At 42.1% G+C, this 26,212-nt stretch overlaps 1 protein-coding gene across 1 annotated transcript in view; it reads left to right on the plus strand.

Annotated features, from left to right (window-relative positions):
• VEPH1 (ventricular zone expressed PH domain containing 1) overlaps positions 1–26,212 on the plus strand; it is an 88,947-nt gene that overhangs the window by 28,074 nt on the left and 34,661 nt on the right. Inside the window, exons 6-10 of the mRNA XM_049803074.1 lie at positions 1,713–1,879; positions 3,420–3,629; positions 11,652–11,872; positions 18,612–18,821; positions 19,718–20,112. Coding sequence (XP_049659031.1) covers positions 1,713–1,879; positions 3,420–3,629; positions 11,652–11,872; positions 18,612–18,821; positions 19,718–20,112 — 1,203 coding nt within the window. The remainder of the gene's footprint in view (positions 1–1,712; positions 1,880–3,419; positions 3,630–11,651; positions 11,873–18,611; positions 18,822–19,717; positions 20,113–26,212) is intronic.

Raw genomic sequence — 26,212 nt, forward strand, 5'->3', positions numbered from 1 at the left:
GAAAACTTCCAGTAGAAACTAAAAGTGTGCAAGTGCAAAGAAAGGACTTATTTCTGTAAGCACTAAGTTATCCGCAGAAGAAAATAATTTTTAGTGTATTCAGTTACAAAATTGTTCAATTTCAAACTCAGATGTGAGTCTAGAAAAGGTCAAGTAAATGCATGCTCCCACCATTTTAGTTCTAACTTTGGGTGGATTGGTGCTTTGCCTGAATCCCACGGTACGTTAGTGAGAATCGTAAAAATGTGACACTTTTTTACAGACTCGCTTGTAACATCAGGAAGAGATTTGCACAAAGAATGTGGGTAGAAAATGGCCAGAACTGAACAGCTTGCTAATTTGTTTAGGGTAATTCATCAGCAAATATCTTTCCTTTGCAACTGGCCTTTGTGCTTTATATGTAGAACAAAACAGGACTGAAATTCGCCATGTGCATGAGACTAGAGGTGGGGTCTGAACCTTGCCTTTAGCACTGCAGTGCTTGTACAGAGGGCTCAGAGCTGCCTTCAAGGAGAAGCCAACAATTCTTCAAGCAGAATAAATGCTTCAGGATAGGATGCAGAAGTGTGGCTGGCTGAATAGTGTGGAGGCTCTCCTCCAAAGTATAAGGACCCCTTAGGGATCATTACAAGCTGTTCGACTAAAAGTTGTTTGAACCTGCGATAAATTATACGTTAGTTACTTGGCTCAGAGTTGATGTTGCAAGACCTAACAGTGTCTTGGGGTGCGTTTTCTGTATCTGGCAAGAGCACGATGTGGTCCGGTCTGACCGATATATCCTTTTTCTACCATCCGTGAAGTGACCTGCTTATCTTCCAAAATACGAAGGCTCAGATTTAAAAGGGAGAAAAAGCAGCAGGCCAGAGTGCTAGTTCCTATTGGAAACCAAATCCAAAGAGACCTTAAGGACTTTCAAGGGTTTACAAAAAGGAGCCATACTACATTGCAATAGGCAGATGTTTTCCATATGTTGTTCAAGTGAAACTTAAATATATTGAGGCAGGCATGTACAGCAATATGAAGTTATATATTTTGGTATGAGCCTGGGCTTCAAACTGAATTATGCACAGACATCTTAAGAAAATGTGTGAGAGAGGGTTTTGCATATCTCTGTCTGTCTGCAGTTGACTCTCTCTGGCTCCTTTCTATTCCTGGAAGTGGCATCCTTAACTATTTATGTTCAAATTTACTGTCATGCATATTTAGTTCTCTTAATAACCAGCTATTCTTTCCATATGCTGCTTATTTAATTTGAAAGTCTGAATCTTGACAAAGGAGAAACATAGCTTTTATGTGCTTTCTAGCTGCCTTCTTTCTTTTTTTCTTTTTTTTTTTTTTACTTTATTTTTTTGTTAATTTAAATCATACTTAGTTTGGTGTAGGACTCAACAAAGAATCATTCAAATCTGAAAGCTCATTAAGCAGCCTTCTCATGATATTGTACTTGAGAATGAAAATTATCATTAATAGTATTTTCTTTTTTTTACAGTTACATTGTTATGCCTGCAATGATTCATTCTATTTAGGTTACTTATTTGTCTTCTTGGCCCAGTATATATTTTTCTACAGTGTGTTCCATATCTCCCTTATTTTGTACTGATGATTCTTAAAAACTGGTGTCTCCAGGTGTGTGCTGATTTTCTAGGGCTCTCTCCAGCTGTAGACTATGGCCATACAGTGAGTCACTGGCCTCTCATTTGCTCTGTTCTCAGGGAACTTGATGCTGCTGCGTGTCCTGCCCGCTCTGTACGAGAAGCAACCGCAGCCCATAAACCTCCATCTGAGGGAGCTGGTGGCACTGATGGCTCAGCTGGATCAAGCCGAACAACACCACCTCCTCAGGCTCCTCCAGATCGTGGCTAGGAAAAAAGAAGTTGGGGTAAAACCATGTTTGGAATATCTTGCTGCTAAATACTGCACCTCCTTTTGGAGGAGTTTATTTGTTTCAGATGACTTGGCAAGGTCTCTCTGCTCACTGCTCTCTGAACAGTGAGGAGTCCCGTAACATGCATGATAGTGCTTTCCTACATTAATTCCCCGTGAATTCTTTAATTTCATTCCAAATTCTCCATAAAGAGAACATAACAATGACTCTGCTGGACCAAAAAGTTTGTGTTAAACCAGAACTGTTTTCAACATTTTTGGCTCTTTCTCTGTCAGCTGAATATGAATTCCCATAACTATGTTTCTGTTAGAATACATGAACTGTATTAAATTACATATCAAGGAAAATTAAAATGAGTTAGGAAGTGATTAGAAGCGAGCTGGAGATTAATTATCTAAGGCAAAATATACCATGCTTTGGAAATTGCATGTCATTGACAGCACCCAGTGCATTAGAACAAGGCACAAAACTACCTGCTTTGTGAATTTATGAAATTCATAAAATTTTTGGAAAAGAAGAATCAACAGTAGTTAGTATCTTTCCCCAGGTAGCCAAGGAAACTTTATTGTAATACACAGTCCCAGATGAAAGAGGACTCCTTTCAGAAGCAAGGCCCTTGTCAGCTGGGGGAGGCTGGGGTGCACCTCTGGCTATTGCAGGGGTCCACACTGGAGCCGACGCATCAGAAGTTGTTTTGCATTCTCATTATTGCTATTATCATTTATGACTACTAACAATTTATTCAGCCACCTACCTGTGGTATTTTGCCACAGTGACAGGTATCCACTTGCTAAAACTGATAAACCTCAAAAAAATGTCAGAAGAATCGGTTACTTTGTGCCCCGTTTCTGTGTTGAAATGTCTTTTGCACAGATGCAACGGTTTCTTTGAATCAAAGGTGTATTACTGTACATGTGTGTTTATGTGAAAAATAATCATTTGGTAGATAATTGCATATACTGCATCCTGTTTGTAAGACGATTTTAAGGACTATACCCTCAGCCTCTTGCAAATTGTGTTGTTACCAAGAAATGACAACTTGCCTACAGCATTTTTTTGTGCAATGAAGATCTTGCCTCTTATTTTTTCCTCTGTTCCAGCCATTAACCTTGTCACGTTATTTAGTTTCCAGTAGAAACCAAAAAATTCGAGTACTTTAATTTACTGTGTCATTGGGGAAGGCTAAGTCCTACATTGTTTTAATCAATAAAGTATAGGATAGGCCCAGAGCAAGGGAAATATTTGGTGAGGGGTTTTTTTTGTCTTTTTTAACGATTGGGCATTTCCTTACTTATATATGCATAACTGCAATATTTCAAGGCTGTAGCTTACCCTTATTCCATATGTTGAGCTGAACTTTGATTGACCCCAGCAATAGCTCTGTGCAAAGGTCAGCAAGGGTGGAAAACTATTTTACTAAATCAAAGTCTAGTGTTTTATTTTTATTGCTCCAATGTACAGTACCTCTTTTGGTTATATGTGTTTGTAATTAAAAATGTATTCAAAATTTGTTTCTGTCTGATTTTTTTAATAGGTGCTGAAAGAGTGTATGCCATTTCTATTTGGACACTTGAAAGACCCTAACCATAGTGACATTATTCTAAACATACTTATAGAAATAGCCACCTATGAACCAACAGCCTTAGCCACTTTTCTTCCGATGCTGAAGGAAATTGGTGAGAGTTTGCCAGGTTTGATTGGGCAAACAGCAAAGATCTTTGGAGCTGTTGGACATGTTGATGAGGTAAGTTTAAAAACAAAAGAAGTTGGTTGGTTGGTTTGGGGCTTGGGTTGTTTGGGGTTGTTTTTTTCTAAATCTTGTATAAAGTAATACACCTAAGTATTCCTTTCTTCATGAGTAACCAGACTGCCCTACCAGAACATGTTCCTGGTCCTAATACCATGATAGGTCTAGACTGTAATACCAGTATGGCTAGGAGAGCAAGTACCACAAAAATCAGCTGTGGTATTTTAGTGACCAAGACTGACTTTCAATCTTCTAACCAAGGAACTGTCAAGTAGTAAAGGGTCTCTGCAGAAATGGGGTTCAGGTTAGCGGGAAAGAAAGAAACTTTGTAGCAGAGCTTAATGAACATGAAAAAGATGAATACTTAAACTCTCATAACTGTAAAGATAAATATCTAAATAATAATAATAATAATAAAACTGTGTATCTCTATGCATGTATAGGTTCTAAAGCAGGTAACTGTCATTATTCCAGGGGCTTAGCTAAGCTACATTGCAGTGTACCTATATGTGAAATGAAAGGCAGAGAAGAGGAAAAAAGTATTTTGCACACCCTTTGTATGATATCATATTTTAGATGCACATAGCCTTCAGAAATGTTGTAATCATGCAGTGAAATATGAACTTCCTTGTATAGTGTAATCCAGATATTTTGGCTTTGTAGCCATAGTTAATTGGATACTTCTGACAAATGTCTTTATAATGAAATGCTCAGTGGTGATGCTGGGCTCAAGCCTCATCACAGGAACATCTTCACAGTTAACTTGGTTTGGGATCTGATCCAATAGGAACATTATGCCTAAAAAGGACTTACACTGACAAGCTCCTAAAAAATTATGGGAGTTTCATGGCAGCATAATTAATCTGCACTGAAGTTTTTGCTTTAGTCGTCAGTGTGCAGTCTATCCAGACTGCAATGGAGCAATGTTCACCTAATCCAGGTGCCATCAACAGACTCAAAGACAGTGTATACAGAAACCATGGGGTAGTTCTCAGGTCCCAAAGCCCTCTAACCTCCCCAAAATACCAGCTCCGGTAAGCAGTCTGAAAACCCCTGCGTCCCCAGCAGCGACGGATGCTGATCACAAAGATCCGATGTTAGCCCTGTCTAGCTGGGACTAGGAAATGCCTTAGACCCTGACGAAACCCATCTTACCCCACTGCTGTCCCCAGCTCCTAAAAATACAGCCTGAAGGAGGTTGCTACCACAAGCTTGCAGACTACCTGATTCCTCACGACCTTGGGTGTCCTGAGGACACCAAACTGGTTAGACTTACTTATGACATATCATGATTTTTAATGAGATTTTATTTTCATTCCCAGGTATGAGCTTATGTCTCTTTCACCACTGTTAACAGACATTTTCCTTCCACTTCAAATCACAGCTCTGTAAAGGCAAAAATAATGTTCTGCTGAACTCAAAGAGTTTCTGGTAAATAATTCAAATTTTTATGGCTGTGACAAAACGCGATTATATGGCAGAAAATGATGGTATGTAATAAATCTAAGCATTTGCTGAAGTGTGGCACTGATGCCTGCCATACAGTAACCTGGATAATTTATTTCAGCAAAGAGCTGAGTTTCCGTGTCCTTTCAGTGATCCCTGAGGCAAAACTTGCACTAAGTCTACTGGACTTTGTCTGCATAAAGGCTAGAGATTTCACTGCAGCTTTTGCCTTTCTGAATCAGACCTTGGGGTTGTCCTTCCTCTGACTCCGCTGGAGGCTGGTTTGGAGGGAGGAGGGGAGAAAAGTGACATTGTTTTGCTGTGCGGGAAAAAATCCTCCACATATTCATCTTCTGTCTAAGATGACAGTTCTTCTATTTACTTGTTTAGATACAGATAACAATGTGCTCTCATCGATGATAGTGGTAATCAGAGAATCTCCGGAGAGACTTTTCTCTCCTGAGAAAATAGTTTCTTTTGGCCCCTAACCAAAGTTAGTCCCTTAAATCTCGCGAGTGGGGGGGGTTAGGCAGCTTGAAGCATTTCACTTACCCTGGTGTAGGCAAGTCCAGCAAACCCATCGTAAGGCATCAGGGTGCGTTATGCCCTGTTAGGTGTTGCTGAAGGTAAAACAAGACCCGTGAGAAATGCAGGGAAGTTAAAGGGGAAATTTTCCTTTGCACGCCCATTTTAATAATTCGGAATTGTCTCAGTAATACTCTTAGATGAGATAGTTGCACTAATTTAAATGGATATTGTGGAGCGGAGGAGCCTGGCGTGAGGCAGGGAGAAGCTGCGTGGGGCAGGAGCAGAGGGTCAGGAGGCAGCCCCTCGGCAGTCCTGTTCGCTGGCACGGAAGGATGTTATGCAAGTCATCTTTCACTCGTTGCAACAAGTCCAGTCCTTTCTCCCTTGGCATTCAGTTATGAGTGTGTATTGGCTGGGTGATGGTGTCTGATCGCGGTGGGTACAGCACAGGAAGACACTACACTTGCTGTTTCTGCTGATCTTGAGCTTTATATTCATTTGTCTTGTAAGAATCAAAACCAGATTTGGCTTGGCTTTGTAAATCTTATTTCTGGGGGGGGATGAAGTCAAAATCACATTGAAGACTGTAAGCCAAATGAAGTTTGTTGTTCTCTCCTTGTTTACTTACATAACCCCAGCAAAATTTACCTTTATAAGAACTGCAGCTGACCACATTTAGTTCTGCGTTTAGTACTTAAAAGTCAACATCTCCTAGAAGCCTTACAGCTTATAACTCGCTAATCCTCAAACGAGCACAGCTGGGATCAGAATTTAAGGATTTAATTTGGATTCTGTATTTTAGCGTGTTGAACCAGCTCTTCCCATGTGAGTGTCTCTGAGGCCCCTTTTCTGCTCTGTTCTGCTACTTAAAAGGGACTGAATTTATTTTGCCTTTTGTTGTTGTTATTCTTTTATACCAATACCAAGAAAAAGCAAGGAACCAACTGCACACGTTGTATTTCATATATTGTTGGAAATTATAGGCTATAGTAAAGTTTACAAAGAAATGATTTGCAAAACATTTTCTCCTTATGTTTTTTAATCTGTTGGTCTGCATGGATACACGTAGCTACCAAGTTGTTACACACGCAGCCTGGGCAAGCCTGCATTGCATAATTGATGTCCAATCTCTTTGTAAGTGTCAAGTAACTGGCATTATGTCCCATGTCGTATGTCTTATTTTTCTAAGAAGCTGCAAGCTGCTGACTTAGCAGCAGACTGCATTCCAGCCTGCTCTGCCGCCACCAGCACTGCGTGTTTGCAGAGATGGCACGCTTTTAATTTGTTTGTAGTGGGCTCTGTTTTAGTGACATCCAGGAGACCTTTCAGTAGATACTCAAAAACATTAATAAAAGCAACACGCAAAAGGTGGCAGGGGTGAACTTTCCAATGTGAGGCGAATGGTTCCTCACTTGTTTTCTAAAAAATATCTGAATTATGGAAGATCTGCCCTGATTGAAATGTGTAAGTAGTTACCAGTGCTCCGGTGACTTGATTTTGTTTCTGCAGTCACCTTTGAGCCTTATCAGTCCACCAGGCTCCTGACATCAGTGTCAGGCTTGCACAGCGCTGTCTCCTGGACACAGGTGACACTGCCTTTCCTTGGTTAGGAGTGGTATGTCTGTGTCACTGGTGTTCTCAAAGGGCTTGGATGTGCTTCTGGCAGTGCCATGCTACCAGTTCAGTTATTCCCTCTGGTATAAATGGTGCAGAAAGAGCCTTAAAACGTGCTTGGGTGATGGCTGGGCATTGCATGCTGGACCCAAGGCGAGTCACCCTTTTGGGTGCAAAACGTATGCTAGAGTTGCTGGCGGGGCTTAAAGTTTCCCATTTTCTCCTTGTGGAATACTTTTGTTTCGTGGTTTTTTTGTGATGTGGGATGCAGTCTGCTGCCCCACATCACCTGGGCATTTTCACATAGCAATTTCCCTCTTCCTTCACAGGCGTTATAACTGATAGTCTTTCTTTCACCTTCTACTTGTGAGTTTTGTCTCTTTACCCTAAGGATTTTTTATTTCATTTCAGGGAACTTGAGTGCTTTGTGGCCCACAGTTTTGTGGGGGTATGAGGAGCTACTTTGGCAGGACATTCGTTGGTCTACAATTGCCTGGGGTTGCATCAGACCAGACGTTGACTGAAAGGTCCTTGTGGCTCTTGTGTATTTAGTAACACAATGGATTTCTCATAATCCTCCTTTTCCCTTTTAAAGGTTTTGTTTGCTTTACTCGGGCAGTTTCTTGTGCAGATTTTACCCTCGCCCTATTGTGAGACGAGAGACAGGTCGTGGCTCTGGATGTTCCCATGCAGATCAGGCTTCTTGAAAGGAAAAAAAAATTGCCATGGATTTCTCTGATGTATGGGGCATCACTCACTGCAATGCAGGCAATCAGCCTGTGATAAAATCCGCAGAAACACGTCTGGCATCATAAAAGCTGGACAGATCTTAAAGGCTCAGTGTATAACAATGAGTGCACCCACAAGAAAGAATTAAAATAATACTCTGACCTATAAGCATAACTGCTAAGTTACAAGCATCACTGCAGCCAGTTTATTTAGATTAGGTCCAAGTAGAAACATGCAGGCAGCAAAATGGTCCCTGCAGACACGTGCACTGCTGATGGTCTCGTCTCGCAGCCCACCGTGGCAATGCCTTGCTGAAAACCTCTGCTGTCACTTCTCCCCCTCTTCCTTTTCCTGTGACGGAGCTGTGTTACAGATGGGCTGCTAGCTCTTACATATAGATGTGAATCAGCAGCAGCATCCCTTTCTCAGCCAAGCAAAACAAGTGGGAAATGAAACGACAACGGTAGTGTTGGAATTTTAGTGATCGATATTTTATTTCACTGGGAGGTTTACTTGGGGAAAAGAGGTGGCAAGGATCGAGGCTTGGCCCTTTACAATATAGATTGCAGATATGAGCAGAAAATCCTTTCTGCTGGCTTCTAGAAGCAACCTCTTGTGCTTTGACTGAACTGCTCTCTCCACCTTGGCAGTTCAGACAGACCCCTGGAGAGATGAGAGGTTTGGCTGAAGAGAGATCCCTTTATTTAAAGGTTGCCCCCTTGTTTATACACACCGTTTCTGTTGATGTCAGTGACAGTCTCATGGGTGAAGCTGAAATCAGAACTTGTCCCTTAACGATAAATTTGTGCAAAGCTAAACACCATCTTGGGGCATAGGTCAATCAAAGATTTTAATGATCTTTTTTCCTCAATAACTGTATGTTTTGAACCAACTGGAATTCAGAGTTGCTTCTGAAAGCCTCATGATCTCTTTTTGTAGTTTCCTGAGCCTGATTTTAGGGTAAAGCCAAATACTGTGCCACACCTCATTGTTGTATTTTAGGTCTTCACTTACTGGCAGATGTAATGCCATAAAATGCAAGGGATGCTTATGAAAAAATACATGAAAACATAAAATCATTGTTAGAATAACAATGGGTTACGTACAACCAAATAGGCTTTCTGAAAATTTTTGGATAAAAATTGTGGCAGGGATAATGGCTGCTTTCATGTTGAGCTATTTTGCTGTAATTTTGTTTTGTATAACAGTTACATATTATATTACTCAGTAGAGTTTATTGTTCTTTTACCTCACTCCAGGCGAGTAGCAGCATTTCAGCATGGCTGGAGACGCTCCAGCTGGATCAAAGTGACACGAAAATGGTCAAAATTTCTCTTCCAGTTACGTCTGCTGCACAGTTTGTTTAGGAAACAAAAATGTGTTTTAAATGTTAATTGAGCCTGTGTTTATCTCTTGGAGGGAGGATCGTCTTCCAAATAAACTAGTGAATATGTACCAAAAAGTCAACCTCTTTCAAGCCATTGAGAAAAAAAGCTCATTCCATCACACCATCCAGCCCATCTGAGGATGTAGCTGTAGTTTTTCCCCATATGGCTGAAGGGAAGCAATTTGTCTGATATGCTTTTCTCATTTATCTCTGTCATGGCATGGTGTAGCAGATCCTCTTTTGTTTGAAATAAGTTGACTTTTTCTTCAAAAAATCTCTTGCTTGTGATGCTCGGGCCACGTTCTGCTAAAGTCTCCCGTGTATTTTTATGGCCCAGCTGTATTTGGAATCAGACTTTCAGCAATTTTTTCTCCCCTGTTACGAGGTCTCAGAAGAGAAGAGGTAATAATGTTATTGTCCTGCAGTGTTTGGAGTATGTGCATGGCACGTGACTTCCCCTTCTTTTCTGCTAACCCTTGGGAAGAAGAGAATTTTTCATTTTTGCCTTTGCTTGCATTTCAGCACAGGGTCTAAAAGCAAAATATCTCCCAATTTCTGTAACAATCTGCTGAGTACCAAGTGGGTTTCACTGAGCGGAGCCATCCCCAGTTACCCCAGTGGAGGATCTGATGTGAACTCCTGAGTTAACTGCTGCTTTCTCTGCTGCTTTTCCCACTTAGATATTTTTAGGACTGTAGAACCTAATACGCTTAGGACAATTATAACAAAACAGAGGAACCCTAATGCGTTTCTTCACCTTTGGGGTTTCTGTTTTAGTATGTGAATTTGTACACGTACATACAGAAATAGCTGGAACTGGAATTGTGTGCCCTTGCCAAGCAGAGATGATAAAGTATCTTTGCTAGAAAATATTTGCGTGTTTAATATTATGATCTGAAACAGCCCCTTTAATCCTAATTTGTGGGGGATGTGATCTCGCTGATATATTGGCAAGATCGCATCCCCCTGAAAAATTGGCTAGCAAAACTTTGGCTACAGAGGGCATATCAGACTTCAGTGCATTGGCAGTGATTGATACAGCTGCCAGACAGTGCCTTATCACGTGTGATGAGATCTTAAAACAAAATCTCATTTTAAACTTCTCTTTGTTGCAGTGTTAGTCATGGGCCTAATCTGGGTGTTGCTCCTAAATGAATTGCTATGAAAGGAGAGAACCCCGGTGATTTACGAGGTGCTTTAATCTCTTGCCATTAGCGAGAAGAGATGCTGATAAGTCCCCCCGCTCCTGCCCACTGCACCTCGCTCCTCTGCCGACGCTGAGCCGGAATAGTCCTGCTCAGTCTGGGTAGCATCGGTGACGACAGGCTCTTAGGTGACACTGCTAAATATAGCAAATCAGCAACACCCAGCAGGTCCAGAAAGGAAGTTGTGATTGGGAAATATTTTACGGTCTGAAAAATGGATTTTCATTCCTGGCAAAGTATTTGTAACAGCTAATGGCATACGCAGAATTCACTGCAATTTCCTGGTGACCATTGATTATTTGCAGCTATGGGGCGGAGAGTAACACGGACAAAGCAAAAATCTGGACGTTAGCCCGATAATACAATGAGGCTGTAATGAAGACACAAAGCCACAATCGGTCATGAGTCATGCAGTGCCACAAACCAGTGCAGACCTGAGCTGCAGGGTTTGTTGAGCTGAGGTCTGCCAGCAGGTTATAACATGTTTGTGTCCATGCTAATGCCTCTGCAAGTTCAACGTGCAACAGGTGGGGTACGGGCAAGAGGGAAAAGACCCTGGAGGAGAAGACCCCGTGAACTGGAGCAGCGTGCGTGAGCGCTTGGTCCCTTACAAGAGAGCTTGCCTGCCACAAACAGCACAGGATAAAGCAAAAAAAGGGCACAGAAACTGGGTACAGGGAGGTGTGAAGTAGCTTGGCCAGGCTCATAAGACTCCTCAAAGATGAAAGGGGAGCTAGGTCTGCTGCTGCTGATCTGATCACTGAGCCAGGCTGATCTACTACCCTAGAGCAAAGCAGGGCCCTTCAAAGAGGCTTTAGGGACTCTGACTTTAGGTTTGAGGAGGAGACAAGGTGTACTGAAGTTAGGCTGGGTTAGGTAATACCAAGAGGTAGAAACGTAATGTCAAATAGTAATGTCAAATGTAATGTCAATAGTACGCAAAAATCAACTCTGCGTTTGATGCAGTTGCCTTTTTGTTAGTTATCATGGGGTAGCCACTACTCCCCAGTGACAATGCTTTCATCAGCAGCGTGCACACAAACCTCCCTTGCACAAGCAAGCAATAAATTAATTTGTTTAAAATTGTTCTTGCCTCCTCGTGTTGTCTAGGAGCGAGCCAGAATATGCTTAATGTATTTGGTGAACCAGCTGGCCAACATGGAGCACTCGTTTCACCATATTCTTTTGCTGGAAATTAAGAGTCTCACTGACACCTTCTCGGGCATCTTGGGCACCCAGAGCAGAGACATCTACCGCATGAGCAACAGTTTCACTGCCATAGCCAAACTCCTCGTCCGACAGCTAGAGAATGACAACACGTCAGGAGCCAGGTAAAGCTAGTGTTTGTATGATAAAGCCACAGGTATCTCCGTGGCTGTGTGAGGCTGTATAAACTTATATTAAATATATTCAAGTTGGGATGAATGAACAATCACCTGAAAGATGTACTGCAGTTCCTGTAAGTTGCTACGTTGCCATTTTCATATTGATCTTGATATCCCTCGTGTACTGTTCCAGTATATACTCACTCAGCCATTGGGTTGTGTTACTTATAGGGTCAGGTAAGCATACAAAATAGTTTACAGGCACCTGATAGGCAGCATCCCTACGTGTAGAAGTAACTTGAGGTATGCATTTCAAATGCAAGCATAAGGATGATTGACACTAAGGCAGAAATCTGTAATAAAGAGTGACCGTAAGAGATGTAGGTGCACTGCAGACACCAGCTTCATCCTACCAGGCAGAATGACCTCTGAATATCATACAACAGAAATTGCGTCATTTGGCACTGAAGAATAAAGCAACTGTTCAAGTTCTAGCACTTAAAGAATAGGAAGAAAGCCGTGTCTCAGATAAGTAGACTAAGGCAATCTAAAAAGCTTCAGTTAAAAATAAATCCGTGAAGTCAGGCTACACAATTATCATTGAGTTTATTCTAGAAGATAACCACTGAAGCTGATGAGAACAATGACTGGCGTAGCTCTGATAAAGGTTTGCTAAAAAAAGTCTGAAAAAAATTTCTCAAGCTTGTACAAAAAGATGTTCTGCTCGCTCAGCTTCTTTTAAATGTGTATCCTAAGGTTAAAGCATTGGGAGCGTTGCTGCATTTGTCACTATAAGAATATAAGTGTTATTTAAATATATGGTAGTAGTCACTTTTAATTAGGGAGAGACTTATAATTAGTACTGTGTACACTGAAATAGGTCAAGAGGGCACAAAGGAATAGTGATTCTTTGAAAAAATTTAACACAGATGTCAGAAAACTCATAACCATGAAGGATAGCCTTAGAGACAGACTTGTAGAGTTGGAGCCAAAACATTGAGGTCATTCGAGAAACAATTAATTGGTATCCTGGTGAGAGTTAAAAATGAAAAAGGAGAGGAACCCTGATATAGTCCCTTATTTTACAACAAGGCTGTAAGAAACATCTGAACTTCACCTGGTGGCAGAAACCTCAGCTGAAATCGAGCCCTCGGCACACGTTTTGTGAAAAAAAAGTTCCATTGAAGATAGTGAAAAAGCCTAAGTGGAGATAGCAAAGCCAGCATGAAATGGCATACATGTTTTCCAAACTAGTCAAGTTCAACTGTGAAGAAGAGTATGCCAGATGTCACTTAGTGAAGGGGACCAGAAGGATATCATGTACTCTGGGAACTGCAGTGAAGCAGGACAGGAAATGAGGCTTAAGTAACAAAGCCTAATAATTATTCACACAGCCCATCGTGGTCCCTTGATTTATGGTAGAAAAATTACTTTATTTGCTAAAATGTTGTGATATTCCTATTCCTTATTCCTTTCTGTGCTTAACATCTATCTCTAGAGCTGATAAAAAACAGTACAAAACAAGAAAATATTTTCATTAAAATGTTCTTGCTGTGTTTCCTCATTTCTCTCTAAAATTCCCCTTTGTTAAGGACTTGCTTTGCTGAGGAGTAGAAGCTTTATCTGTGTAAGTGTGGTTACAGATGCAAAATACTGTCTGGGTGGAGAGTCTGGGGGAGGAGAAGGGAGGAAATGATATTATTTTTCAGTGGATTTTTCAGAAAGCATCCTTATTTTCCTTCAGGAGAAAAACTGTACTAATTTTACTGAGCATGAAAGGAAAAAGCTTTGGTTGTTTGCTTGTTTAAGTTGCATTTGCTTCTGAGTGACAAGTTTGAATGCAGCCATGCGTATGAAGAAATGAAAATGTAACTGCTCTCTTTGGAATATGAAAGCTACTGTGGGGTCAGAGGGCCAGACTTTGAAGGGTAATATATAGGTGCAGATGATGGAAAATGAACCCACCTTATCCCAGGGCTGCAGTGGAGCAGCTCAGAGTTTATTCTGGTCTAAGGAAAGGCAGAGTTTGTCCTGAAGTCTGCAGTGGAAGGAACTTAAAATAGACATTCCTCCACACTATTTGTTTTGTTGTTATCAGTTTTTAACATTTCTGTGGATAAATTGCTGCTTTTATGAGACAGGACAGTCCCTGTGATGCAGCTGTGCTCACCACAAGGCGGGGGTGAGTGTAGCCAGAAGCGATGGGAAGGAAAACCTGTTCCTCATGCTCCTGGGTAAAGAATTTTGTCCCGGGACATGTCTGCTGCAGTGGGGTCTGCCCTGCATACAGCTGTCTTGAGCCAGTGGCAGGCCCTGGACCCTTTCAAACAAACCTTTCTGAAATTACTTCTTATTCTCTGACCACTGCTTGAATTTTTTTTATTTTTTTATTTTTTAAAAAAATTTTATCCTATGCCCACAATCCTCTCTGACCCTGGTTGCTTGCAGCAGCCACCATCTTGTGATCTCAACGTGGCTATAAGAGATCGCAGTGAGACACTGACTTTTCACAATTACGCTTTTTAGGTATTTGGTTTTACATTTCAGGCCTGTATCAAGCAAAGCGTCAGCTAAATAGGACAAGAACAAGTATGGCGCAGCAATTAAGGCTAAAATGAGAGTTCACTGCCGATTTAGGCGGAGTTTCTTCTGACTTGTACTAGCGTTAAGTGGGACCAGTTCAGACATTGACATGGAAATACCCTCCTAGCCCCAGAGTTGCTGCAGTTACTGAACAGCAGTGTTTTTTAAAGAGCAGCAATCCAGAGTATTTATGCTGTGAAGGGAAAACAGGTTTTTAAAATGTGTGGCTGGATTATAACCATTCCTTCCAGAATCATGTGTTTACATAAGAAGAAACTGATTTCTTTAGAGCGATGGCTGGCTTGGAGTTGTTTGACACAGGAAATTTTACATGCAGTTAGTAGAGAGTATAATTAAAACCATGCGATGCTCTGTTGCCCCATACTGTCACAAAATTGCAAGTTATTCAGTCTCAGAGGTGCTTTTTAAGAACACATACAGAGTTTTAATGAACTGATCCAACCTAGAAGTATAGCATGGTCAATCAAAAGAAGGCAAGAAAGGAAAGAAAGAAAGAAAGAAAAATTAACGACCCTTCCAAGCCCTTGTTCTGGGTAAGAACTGAGTGTAACAGGCTATACCAGTGCTACTCATTTTAGTGTAGTGGCTGGATGAAATTATCTTTTCTCCTTAAAGCAGAGGATAGGTCTAGCACATGGCATCATTGAGCATTCCTTTACCATTCATTTGCCTTTCATTTTCTACAGTATTTGTCCTTCTTTAAATCAACATTTCTAGTGGTGAATAGAGCTGTAATAGCATCTAAGACTTTCCTATGCCAGCAAGGGACTACAGCGTGATTTAATTTGGTGCAGACACTGAGAAGTATCCGCTCTTCTTGCTGCTGGAGCAGCTGCCCTGCAGGCAGGCCAGGCAGCGTGTGCCACTGCCTGCTGCCTCGTGTCTGCCGGCATCAGCAATTAAAACGTTCTGGCCTCCACCATTAGGACCTGTGAGGGCAGAGGCTGTGAGCGGTGCCGCGTGGGATGTGCCGGAGGGTGCAGCCTCCTGCTCCTTGTGACACCTCAGCCCTGAGCGGTACCTGGCTGATGATGTTTTCATGATCGTTCCTAGCAATGTTTGGAAGCTCCTGATGGGCTTCCCAACCGCGAGCCAGAGGTTTTGAGATTGCCATCGCTATCCACCACTTGCTGCCTTCAGACCTGCGTGTCGTATTTAAGGAGGTGATTATGTCTGTACACTGACAAACCACAAGGACCCGCACTCGATTCATTTGTGTTGTCTCCATCTGCACAGAGCTGAAGCTCTGGAATCAATCTCATCTCAAGTGTATTTTTAGCAATTTCTATTTGTGTATGCTCTTTTTCCCATTTTAAGAACCTGACTGGTGATGTTGATAATGGTGCTGGTGGCCTGGAGAAATGCTTTTCAAATTACTGTATAACTCTTGACTTGCTGACCTGTGTATTTAGGTTTCTTTCTACACAGAATTTAAAAGCAGTGAAACGATGAGTAGCGTAGCACTATCTTTGCAAGCCAGGTCCTTATGATTTCTTGATAGGTTCGTGCATCCTTTTCCTCTCGAAAACAGCCTGAGCTTTGGGGTAAGCTGATCCTGCTCCAGCAACCTCAGCAATGTACCGAATGCCTCTTGCCAAGATTTCAAACAATAGTTTATTTGACTGTTGCTGGAAGGGGAGGCCAGCAGGAAGGCCTGCCAGGCATCCCATTGGGTGCGGGGCGGAGGCTTCATTGAAAATTTCGCTTGGGGTACGTGATTTTGGCTTCCCGGGAATTGATGCGAGCACAAAGCGGGTACACGTGAGAGCAAGTGGTCCCGCGGGGCATGCCCGGGGCTGAGCGCGCTGCCTCCCGCCCGCAGTGCTTGCAGTTGCTCTGAAATCCTGGGCACCAACAGGGTGAAAACCGAGGTGATGGCTCGAGGAGCACCAGGCGGTGATGAGCCCCATGAGTGCTAACTTACTGCTGCTTTACATACGGCAAACCAGATTAATTAACGTGTTTCTTTAGCAGAAACATTTTCTTGTCTATCCTTCACAAAGCCATCAGAGCTCAAGAGGAGAATGCTGGACAAAAAGGTGCTGTTATAAAAGGCCATTTTTATTTCCAAACATCGTCAAGGCTTGCTGGTTTGGGTCTGTCATTCATAAACCCCATCAGTCCATCAATCCCCTCTCTGTAGCCAGAGGGCTTTAAACGTATTTACGTATGTAACAGACATTTTTCTTCGTGCTCAGTTCCACAATGGGAGCAGTGTTGAGAGTTATATTGGAGTGACAGCTTTCTAATAAATTAAATCTTGTCCCACATCTCCAGAAAGATTTGTTAGTAAAGGTCATGCCACGGTTCTTTATTACAGAAGAATATTTTTTTTCAAAGTGTTCTGCAGTGTTAATGTATTATGAGATCTTGCCTAAATTAAAAACAAAACAAGACAAAACTTGCCAACTCCCCTGAGAAATATCCTGAACTGCCTTTATCAAAACAAATGAAAAAGTGCATTTTGTGATGCAGTATTCATGGTTGTTTTTTTTTAAACATGCTTTTTTGTCTCCACAATTGGTAATTTGCAATATTTGGGAGTTTTTAATAGGCTTCCCAACTGTGAGCGTGACTTGTTGAGACTCTGCTGCTTTGAAAGTGCTGTGTTAAAACTCTCATTTGTGGCTTTACATACCCATATTTTACAGATTTAGCTATTCAGATGTTTGTTCATCAGGAAAAAAAGAAAACCACAAAGAAATGGTCAGAAGGAAAACAAGCTTGTTTTAGAGCTGTGGGTAGTTTAAAAAGTAAATACTGTCAAATATCCCTTAATTCTCTAAGAGATTTCTGATTGTCTTTGTACTGCCTTCATGATTTTTTTGGTCTGGTTACTCCATAGCTGCAGGAGTAAGACAGGAACATATAAATCTGCAGCAGAAGGCACCTCCCTGAAGGAGAGGGGAAGGAGCAACAGTGCTTTTGCCCCAGTGTGCTGTTGGTCCCTTGGGAAATTCAGTCCTGCTGCTGCTGCATAAAGGGCAAGCAGCGCCTTCAAGGGAGAGTACAGATACCCGAGGTTTAGGTTTCTGGCAAATGGCCCGATATTTGGAGAGCTGAGTCTCGCTGGGAGGTGTGTTAGGAGCCCAGCAAGCCCTGTTTTCAGAAGCCCTGTTTTGGGGAATCTAGCACTCGGACTGAAAACTTTAATCTAGGAAACCTGGGTTTGGGCATGGAAACGGCTGCGCTTGGCGTAGGGCGAGACATCGGTGTGTCTCCCCTTGCCCTGGGCCGGGGCGGTGGACCTTTCAACCTGGGGCCCTTCGGCAGAAGGTTTCTGCTGTGCCCGGGGCTTTGGCCAGCAGTGATTACTGCCCCTGCGGCAGCATGGCTGGGCCTCCAGGGAAGACAACGTTTTTCACTGGTCAGACGATATTTTAATGGCTAGAAAGCAGGTTTTTACCAGCAGTATATTTGACAGCAGATTTCTTTTTGTCCTTTAAGATTAACAGCTTCTCTTCAATTTATTTTAAATTTAAAGTTGACTTTGAATTTTGCATTATAAGGTTACATATTCAAAGACTAACATAACGATAAATTTAAAATAAAGCAGCTTGTCCTGCAGTCCTACAAGTTCATTTTAACTCTTCATTTCTCATTCTCTTTTGCTGAACTTCAGTCACATTGCTTGGAACTTTTCCTGAGCCTGTTTCTGTCCATGTGCTGAGTTTTAAAAGATACTTTTCTTACTCATGATACAATGATTTGGTAGGAACTGCATGTACTTTTTTGTCAAACCTTTAAAACCACAGATTTCTATAAACTGCAATTAGCTTGACTTTCGGTTTACAAAAATAATGTAATAAGTCGCTGTTTAGCAAGCCTGAGAGAATGGTTTAGGTTCAGCTGAAAACCTTTTTGCTATGGGACTATCAGGGAAAGAGTTGGATTTTGCTTATGCAGATACAGCACATGCAGTTTCTAATCCAGTGTTGTCAGAGATGTTCAATGTTTCTGATCCATCTGACGGAGACATTGATCTAGAATATGTTTCTGCAAATGATTAATCAACCTCTAAGAGAATCTCTGCTGAAACATAATTATTTTACCAGATACATAATACAGGTCACAGGCAGAAATGCAGCATCAGTATGAACACAATGTACCAGGGTTAAATCTCTGCTTTTTACTTCCTTAGGATGGAAAATGATACTGGAACAGAATCCCCTGTACCACTGGATGATTTAAAATCTGTTATGAATGGAAATGAAGAAGATGAAAAGCTTCAAGTTAAAATACAGGCTTTTGAGGAGAAAATAAATGTTGACAACAGTACTCCTGGCTCAGTGCGGAGATACAGTTTAGGCCAGGTTTCTAAAGAAGAAAGGAAGGATATGAGATTTAACAGGTATGGCCCTGTAAAATGTGTGAGTGGTTTTCATGAATATCAGTTTTGTAATAAACCTTTATCCAAACATTGAGAATTTGGTCTGCTTGCATGATACCTGTGGGCATCATAAGTCTAATTTTAACGAAGTCTCGTATCCACGAATTCAAGGGCTGGATAAAATCTTTCTAGATTATTTATTTAATCTCTTCTGTGCCCTAAGATGGCACAAGGGATAGGAAAATATTTGCATACAGATATTACTAGAAAGGAGGATATAGAGACCTTCCTTGGGTATTATTGCTAATACATATCAAATTTTGCCCGTGCGCTGTGTGAGATGAGTGCGACTCTCCCGGGTGAGGTAAGGGCTCAGACAGCAATGTGCACCCACGGTCTCCTTAGGCTGCCTGTGCACTGCAGCTTCACAGCAGAGGTTTTCTCTTCCTGCTTCAGTATTTGCCCTTTCAGTCACTTTACTTCTACCCTTTTCACTCTTACGGAGGCTGAACTTCATCCTCAGCGTATAGGTACAGGGCAATGAAGAGCTGGAGGCTGAATCTTGGTTCAGTTAAATGGCTGCTGGATGGCATTTTTATGATGTGATCAATAAAGCATACACTTCAGTCCTGGGGTTATAAGTTTCTTGCAGATAGGTTGACTAGCTCCCTCCATGTCATGCAGATGTTGTGATATATGGATATTATTTAGTTTCATTTGCTTATTAAAGCTGTGGCTTGAGTTTTGCTTTTGAAATGCATATTTACCACAAGATACTTGCCTCTGGCTAAATGAGCCCCACACCCAGCTCTCTGAACCAGCTGCACAGAGGTAACTCAGAAAAGCACGTGTTTGCGTGATTTTTTGTGTTTTACCTCTATTCCAAAACATTTTTTCTCTCCTTAATCACTTTCCAGGTCCAAAAGCCTCGCTTTGCATGCAGTCCGCATGAAGGGGGTAAACTCAGAGAGTGGACAGGAGGAGGAGAACGGGGAGATAACTGCTGGTATCTCCTTCAGCGAGATCTACATTAGCCAAGAAAATGACAAATTGCCTTTTAGTGTTGATACTGAAGCAATGCAACTGGGAAATTCTTTGGTTTCACACCAAGGTATCGATTACACGGAATCGGCAAATTTGCCAGAGCCTACTAAAGAAAAGGCCCTCGAAGGAAGCGCAGAGGCAGTGACAAGACCTGTGGAATACCAGGACAAGCTCTACTTGCACTTGAAGGAAAACCTGGGTAAAGTGAAAGCATATGTCACAGAGATGGGGAGGAAAATTCCTATCCCCAATCAATGTGTTATTGAAGGTAAGAGGTCTGAGCCTTTCCAATTGCAAGAACTTTACACTGAAGGTCCTCCCAGGGTTCAAGCAAATGGGTAGCAAAGATCCTCTAGCACAGAGCTCGTGGATGGGGAGGAACATTAGTCTAATAAAACAATGTCATTCACAAATTGCAGTGTTTTGAAATCTTTCAGGGCTGTTGTTCTTTCCTTCAGGGGGATAGTGCAACCCTCACCTACCCCAGACTCCCATGAAGGTTAACATGAGGATTGCCTTTTGGCTGTCATAGAGAATTATCCCCGAGCTCTCTGGAAAAGGGCAGGACCTGTCACGCTGAGCTGAAGAGCCGTGGCTGTTGGCTACAACTGGCAATACCTCTGGGCACGTCTGCAGGGCAGACAGGCAAGGGGAATGTCACGCAGCTCCAGGCTGTAGGTTATGGACCTGTGTTAACAGTTGTGGAGCGTCAAGTGCAACGGAGTGCACGTGCCATGGGTCGGACTTGGCCACGCAGGCATGTGAGTAAGCACGTGCCAATACTTAAGCTTTCTTCTTGGCCTGCTGGGTTGGTCTAGAGCAGATCTGTGTCTCCTTCCTCATTATTATCATATTATTAAATCAGTTGACTTACAAGATACCTGAGAAATGAAGCAGGTCAGGACCCTCAGGTCAGCACGTTTCAGTCCAGACACAAAGCTCCTTCAAGGCGCAACAGAATGCCATCCCCAGTGCTTTGGGTTGGGTTGGATCCTCTCTCACCCCTCCCTAGGGTTGTTTAATATTTTCTGCTTTCATCGAGGGTGGGTATTTGTTTTCAAGTGTGAGAAAGCTGGTTTTGTGAGACTGCGGGGGAGGTGGGCGATACACTGCAAGACGGGTCTTTGATACTCGTCTTTGAAGTAAATACTTTAGGTTGGGTTGTGAACCTCTTGCTTATACTGAGCAGCAGTCACTCCCTTTAACATGACTTTGTGTGCATCTAACCGCTTGCTGGTGGTCGTGAGCTATTTACAGCCCAACCCTTCGGTGGGCCACACTGATTTCAGAGAGTAGCTGACTCAATAAATTAAATGAATTTTCAGTCACTTAAAATATCGTCTTCTAATACTGTGTAACTTCTGGTCTATCAAATATCAACTTTTGTTGATAAAATATTTGTCCGTTTACTTTTTTCAGTGGTCAAGAAGTTGAAAAGCAGTTTCCACTCATAAAAGGGATGTAACTATGTATGTTTTAAAAGCTTATGTTTCTGAAGAATTTCCTAAATACCTTAAATTCCAGGTTTACTATTTGAAACAGTTATTTGGTAGAATTAATGATAAAACTTTTGATTCATAAAATTACAGTGGAAACATGAGAATGAACAATCTGGCTTTTGAAGTGCTGAATGCTATGACCTTGCATTAATGAAATACAGTATGTTGAATACTTTTAAATGTATTGCTTAGTTTCCTTTCTGAAGTACCCATTATGATATGTTCTAAGCATGTGGCTATTTCTAAATTCGTTCAAACTATTGTAATTTCCTGAAAATCCTCAACTAGCATTCTTAGGGAAATTCTTTGAGCAGGGACACATGTGCAGAACAGGAGATTTATGTGACTCATTCTAAATATGTTGAAGAAATGCAGTCTGGCTCATTACGCACGGGACAGCTTTGTTAAGATTTCAGATATTACGTAAGCCACTCCATCAAAAACAATGTAGTTATTGGACTTCTGTGATTCCCGCACACTATAAAGGCCCATTCAAATGTATCTGTTTTACTTTTCAAATAAGATGTTTAGGAAACAGTAAAAGAAAGTTAGAAAGTATTAATATACATAGTTGGCTAATTTTATTTTGGTTAGGTATGAGTGTGTTGAACTGGAAATTTATTATGTAAAATGTGGAAAATATGAAAAGATAGGCACTTCAGAGCAATCTCCCGTGAAACAGAGTACTTGAAGGAAACAGTGGCAAAATGTGTTGCAAGAAAATAGCACTGCGCTGTGCCAATAAGGGAGGGTGCGAGTTTGCCCACATACCCTTTCATTAGAGTCATGCCTTTCCTGGGCTTTCAAGTGGCAGCTTGCACACAGGTCAACAGAGCATTAATGTCAGTTCTAAGAATTTCTGAGTAATGATGGGTGAAATTCTGTTCACTTAAACAGAATTCAAACCCTTGCTTGCATTTCTAATGACAATGATGTCTAACCTTTGGGCAGACTGTCCGCAAACACGGTGAATTCCTTATTGCTTAAAATTGAGACTGGGTGGCATCCCCGAAAGGGTGCTGTGATGACATACTGGTGAGGACAGAAGTAGCTTGCGTGCCTTTGGGTACACCCAGAATTAGCGTGCGTGTCCCCTGCTAGATCTGGGGGCACAAGAGCAGTAGGAATGAAAGCAAGAGGCTGCTGAAGGTTTTCCAAATACAGAGTCACTGCCTTGCAGAAAGACAGAGAACATTCAGTTCATTGCTCAGCAGCTGACAGAAAAGCAGATGGACAAGAGAAGAATTATTAAGAAAAATAGATACATCAAATGACATCATTATGTCATTGTCTGCATTAATTGGAGCCTGAATCTTGAAGGACAAAACAGACCCGTAACAGGAGTATGAGGATAATCAGAGACCTCCACATGAAGAAAAATGGACTGGGACTCCACAGGCCAGAAAAGAGACAGCTGATAGAGATCTGTAATATTGTGAATGACTGAGAAGATTAATTGGGAGTGCTGGCTCTCTGTCTGTCCTAATACAGGTACTAGAGAACATGTAATGAGGTTGTCAGGAAGCAAATTCAAAATATACAAAATAGTCACCTCTTAACACATAATTAGATACATGTAATTAAATGGCAGAACTGATTGCTACAGTACATACATAAATATGCTGAAAGGGTACCTGGTTTCAAAAGTGATTAGGTAAATTTATGGACTAGAGCCATTCAAGGGTTATCAAAATAGCACCCCTGACTCTGGAAATGCCAGAGCCACAGATGGAGGTACCAGGAGGGAAATTACTGCTGTGTGCTTGTTCTGTTCTTGCCCTCCTCACTTACAGCTCTTTTACGTGCCCTTTGCGAGCTAATACCAGGATAAGGTACTGGTGGGACTTTCTACCTCAAATCAGAATTGCCATTCCAACATCCCTCAAAAGGGCAAAAACTGAGAAAATTTGGTTTGTTAACCAAATGAGGAGAAAACTGAGGGAGGACCTAATAAGAATTTTCAGCTCTGTGCGAGACAGTTAAGGGAACAGCCCATGGTGGAGAAGGCAAGAAATAATGAACTTATATACCAGTAAAAAAGATTCAGCTTAAACAGTAGAAAAAGCTGTCTAGCTTGCGCTGGCAGAGGAGGTTATGGAGGTTAAGGAAAGCTGAAAAGGTGGCCTAGGCAAGGCAAGGCTGCGAGGTTTGGCAGATCTGAAGAAGGGTTGGTGCTCCTTAAAACATTTCTGGGTTTTTTCACATACTTCAGTTGATTTAACATAAGAGTTTTGTTTCTTCTGAAGCTTGCCTTACACCATCAGCCAGCTGCACTGCTACTACAACTCCCAATGTCATAGGCACTCGACTCTGGGCGTGGGTAAGGGGGCAGATCCGATGACCACTCCAGGTGCCCTGCATGTCTTTGATCGCATCCTCTGCTCTGTAATATTGTCTGTGATTTGCAGATTTTCTTTTATGCTATTGAGTCAGACATTTGCTGTGTAGGTCTTAGCCCTCACAAAATATTTTTGCGTTACAGGGTGTGTTTTTTCCATCTCTTTGCTTACTTATAAGCTCAATCAAATTATATTATATTTAAAAATTTATGTAATATTAACTCAAGTGTTAGATGTCACAGCTGTGAAGGGATACAGGTTAAGACCTGTAAGGGTGGATCCATGATCTGTCTGTGACAGTCTGAAGATGCCTCCTATACACGTTGAAAAATTGACATGTCCTCAGCTCTGTTATCTCATTTAGTGTTTACTATTTTTGGCTGCATGCGCTTCAGGCAGAGGGCAGTTGTGAATTGGGTGATGATCCTACAGCAGAAGCAGGGTTAAGACCGGGCTGTTGGCCAGAATGTCTTATACTAAGAAAATGGTCAAGTTGAGGGTGTTTTGAAGAATAGACAAGCTACAGCAGCTTACCAGATGCACGTGTGTATGTGCATAAGTGAGTCTTTTAGAACTAGCACTGCAGTCAGAGAGGGATTTAAACTGGGGCAGAAAGAAGTATCCAAACCCACAAAAGTCCATTTATTTTAGCTTGTTTCAGTTTGGGGCTGATGATTTTGTTCAGTTCCTGCTTAGTGTGAACCACTTTGCCCAGATTTGCATCTCTGCTATACCTTAAGCAATTTTGAGGCATTCTTTTATGTCATGTTCGTCACTTTAATCCTCTTAATCCTGCGGATCTTTTCTAAAAAAAAAAAAAAAAAACCCACCGTATTTGTCAAGCACTTTAGCTTCCATGGAGCTAAGCAGTTTTCCCCAGCCCATATTTTTCCAGATGGTTTGTGATCTTATATCTTATCAGTACCTCCAGGATCTTGCAGATGGCAGTGGCCCAGACTCGTGCATCTATAATTTCCTGAATAGTCCTGAGTTTGGTTATTCCTTTTCAGCGTACAGTGGGCAGGATTTCCGCTGCCTCGGTGTGGCTGGGATCCCAGTGATTAAGAACAAGAGCCCGTGTTCAAGATCCCCGCGCTGCATTTGCAGTTTCTCCACTGGCTGCAGTAGGTGCTCTCTGAAAGGTCCTTCATCCCTTTCTGCTTTTCTAGGTCTCGTGTACTTGTCTGGGGAGATAGTGCTGGCAATGGTTTGAGTAGGCTCCTTTGAAAGGCTTAGGTGAAAGATGGCATTCCTGTGTTAGGCACTATTGGTGTTATGGCCTGCCAGGGTTGGTTTCAGGAGTGCCACAACATCCAGCTGAGACGTGAGCCCGCTCTGTTGTACCTGTTTTAGCCCCGATTCCCCCTGCGTGCAGCACAGGGCTCTTGAGCAGCTGGCAGGCTCCATCTCCCCTAGCCTTGCTGGGTCTCCCCTTGAACCCTGCAGGGTGGATGATTTTTGACTTATTCTTCTTGTTTCCCAGACACGTAGGGTTGGTGAATCAAATGCATGGCCATGTGTATCCTGCCTCTGGGAGCGGCTGGTGTCAGATGGTTCCCAGACACAAGCCTGTATGGCTGCTGGGTTTGATTATAACTTGAGGGCAGGTCCTTGTTTTCCACTCTAGTTCTACTTGCTCTTTAGATAATGAGGATAAGAATGCCACCATTGATGCCTACAGCTCAGAGCAGCGAGTGTCAAGCGAGCTGTTGGAAAGAAAGCATTTGATAATATCTGTGTGTAGAGGATGCTGAAGGATTTGCACACCTCCAGCCTGCCTACCCTCCTTTTCAAAAGGTTAGAACCCAGGGAGATCTAGTGCATCATTCAGTCCTCGGTCACTGAAGGCACATTCAAAATGCAATGGCATCCAATGAAAAATATTATAACCATTTTACAGTAGTAAGTCACTCCTGGCTCCTCGGCGCCCTACAGGAGGAAATACAAACAGCAAGCATTTTGTGAGATTAATGACAGAATGCTGAAAGAGGAGGAGGCAGCAGGGGAAACAGGTTGCAGTATGCTGGCCCTAAATCTGGTTGTTATTATGTTTTGTGCTGTACTGAGAGATAATCGGTACCATATGATGGTGTAGATGGAAAAGCTCATTGCTCCCCTGCAGTGCTCACCCCTGCACTGGTCTGATAAATTCCAGCATTCCATAAGCCAAACGTTGATTTGGAACAGATGGACCTCTGGTCCTTCAGTGGGATCACAAAGTTGCATAGGCTCAGGCCAGCATTTCCAGAGATCAACTCTGCTGCTGCTAGGCCAAAAAAAATATTAGTTGGCATTTTATTCTACAGGACTGGTATTTCAAACGCATCCCAAATGTGAGGACAGCAGTGAGAATGGAAGTGCTAACTCACAGGATGGTCATCGCGCTCGCGGTGATCTGCGTCGTCAGACCATGGAGAAACTCCCAGCACAACGGGGAGTGTAATAGGAACATGAACGCGCTCGTAACTTGCTGCCCTCACATACGTGATAATAGCAAATCATGTTGGTGCTTTACACCTAATCTGGAAGC

The sequence above is a fragment of the Accipiter gentilis genome, chromosome 6 (assembly GCF_929443795.1).
Source record: "Accipiter gentilis chromosome 6, bAccGen1.1, whole genome shotgun sequence".
Taxonomy (NCBI): domain Eukaryota; kingdom Metazoa; phylum Chordata; class Aves; order Accipitriformes; family Accipitridae; genus Astur; species Astur gentilis.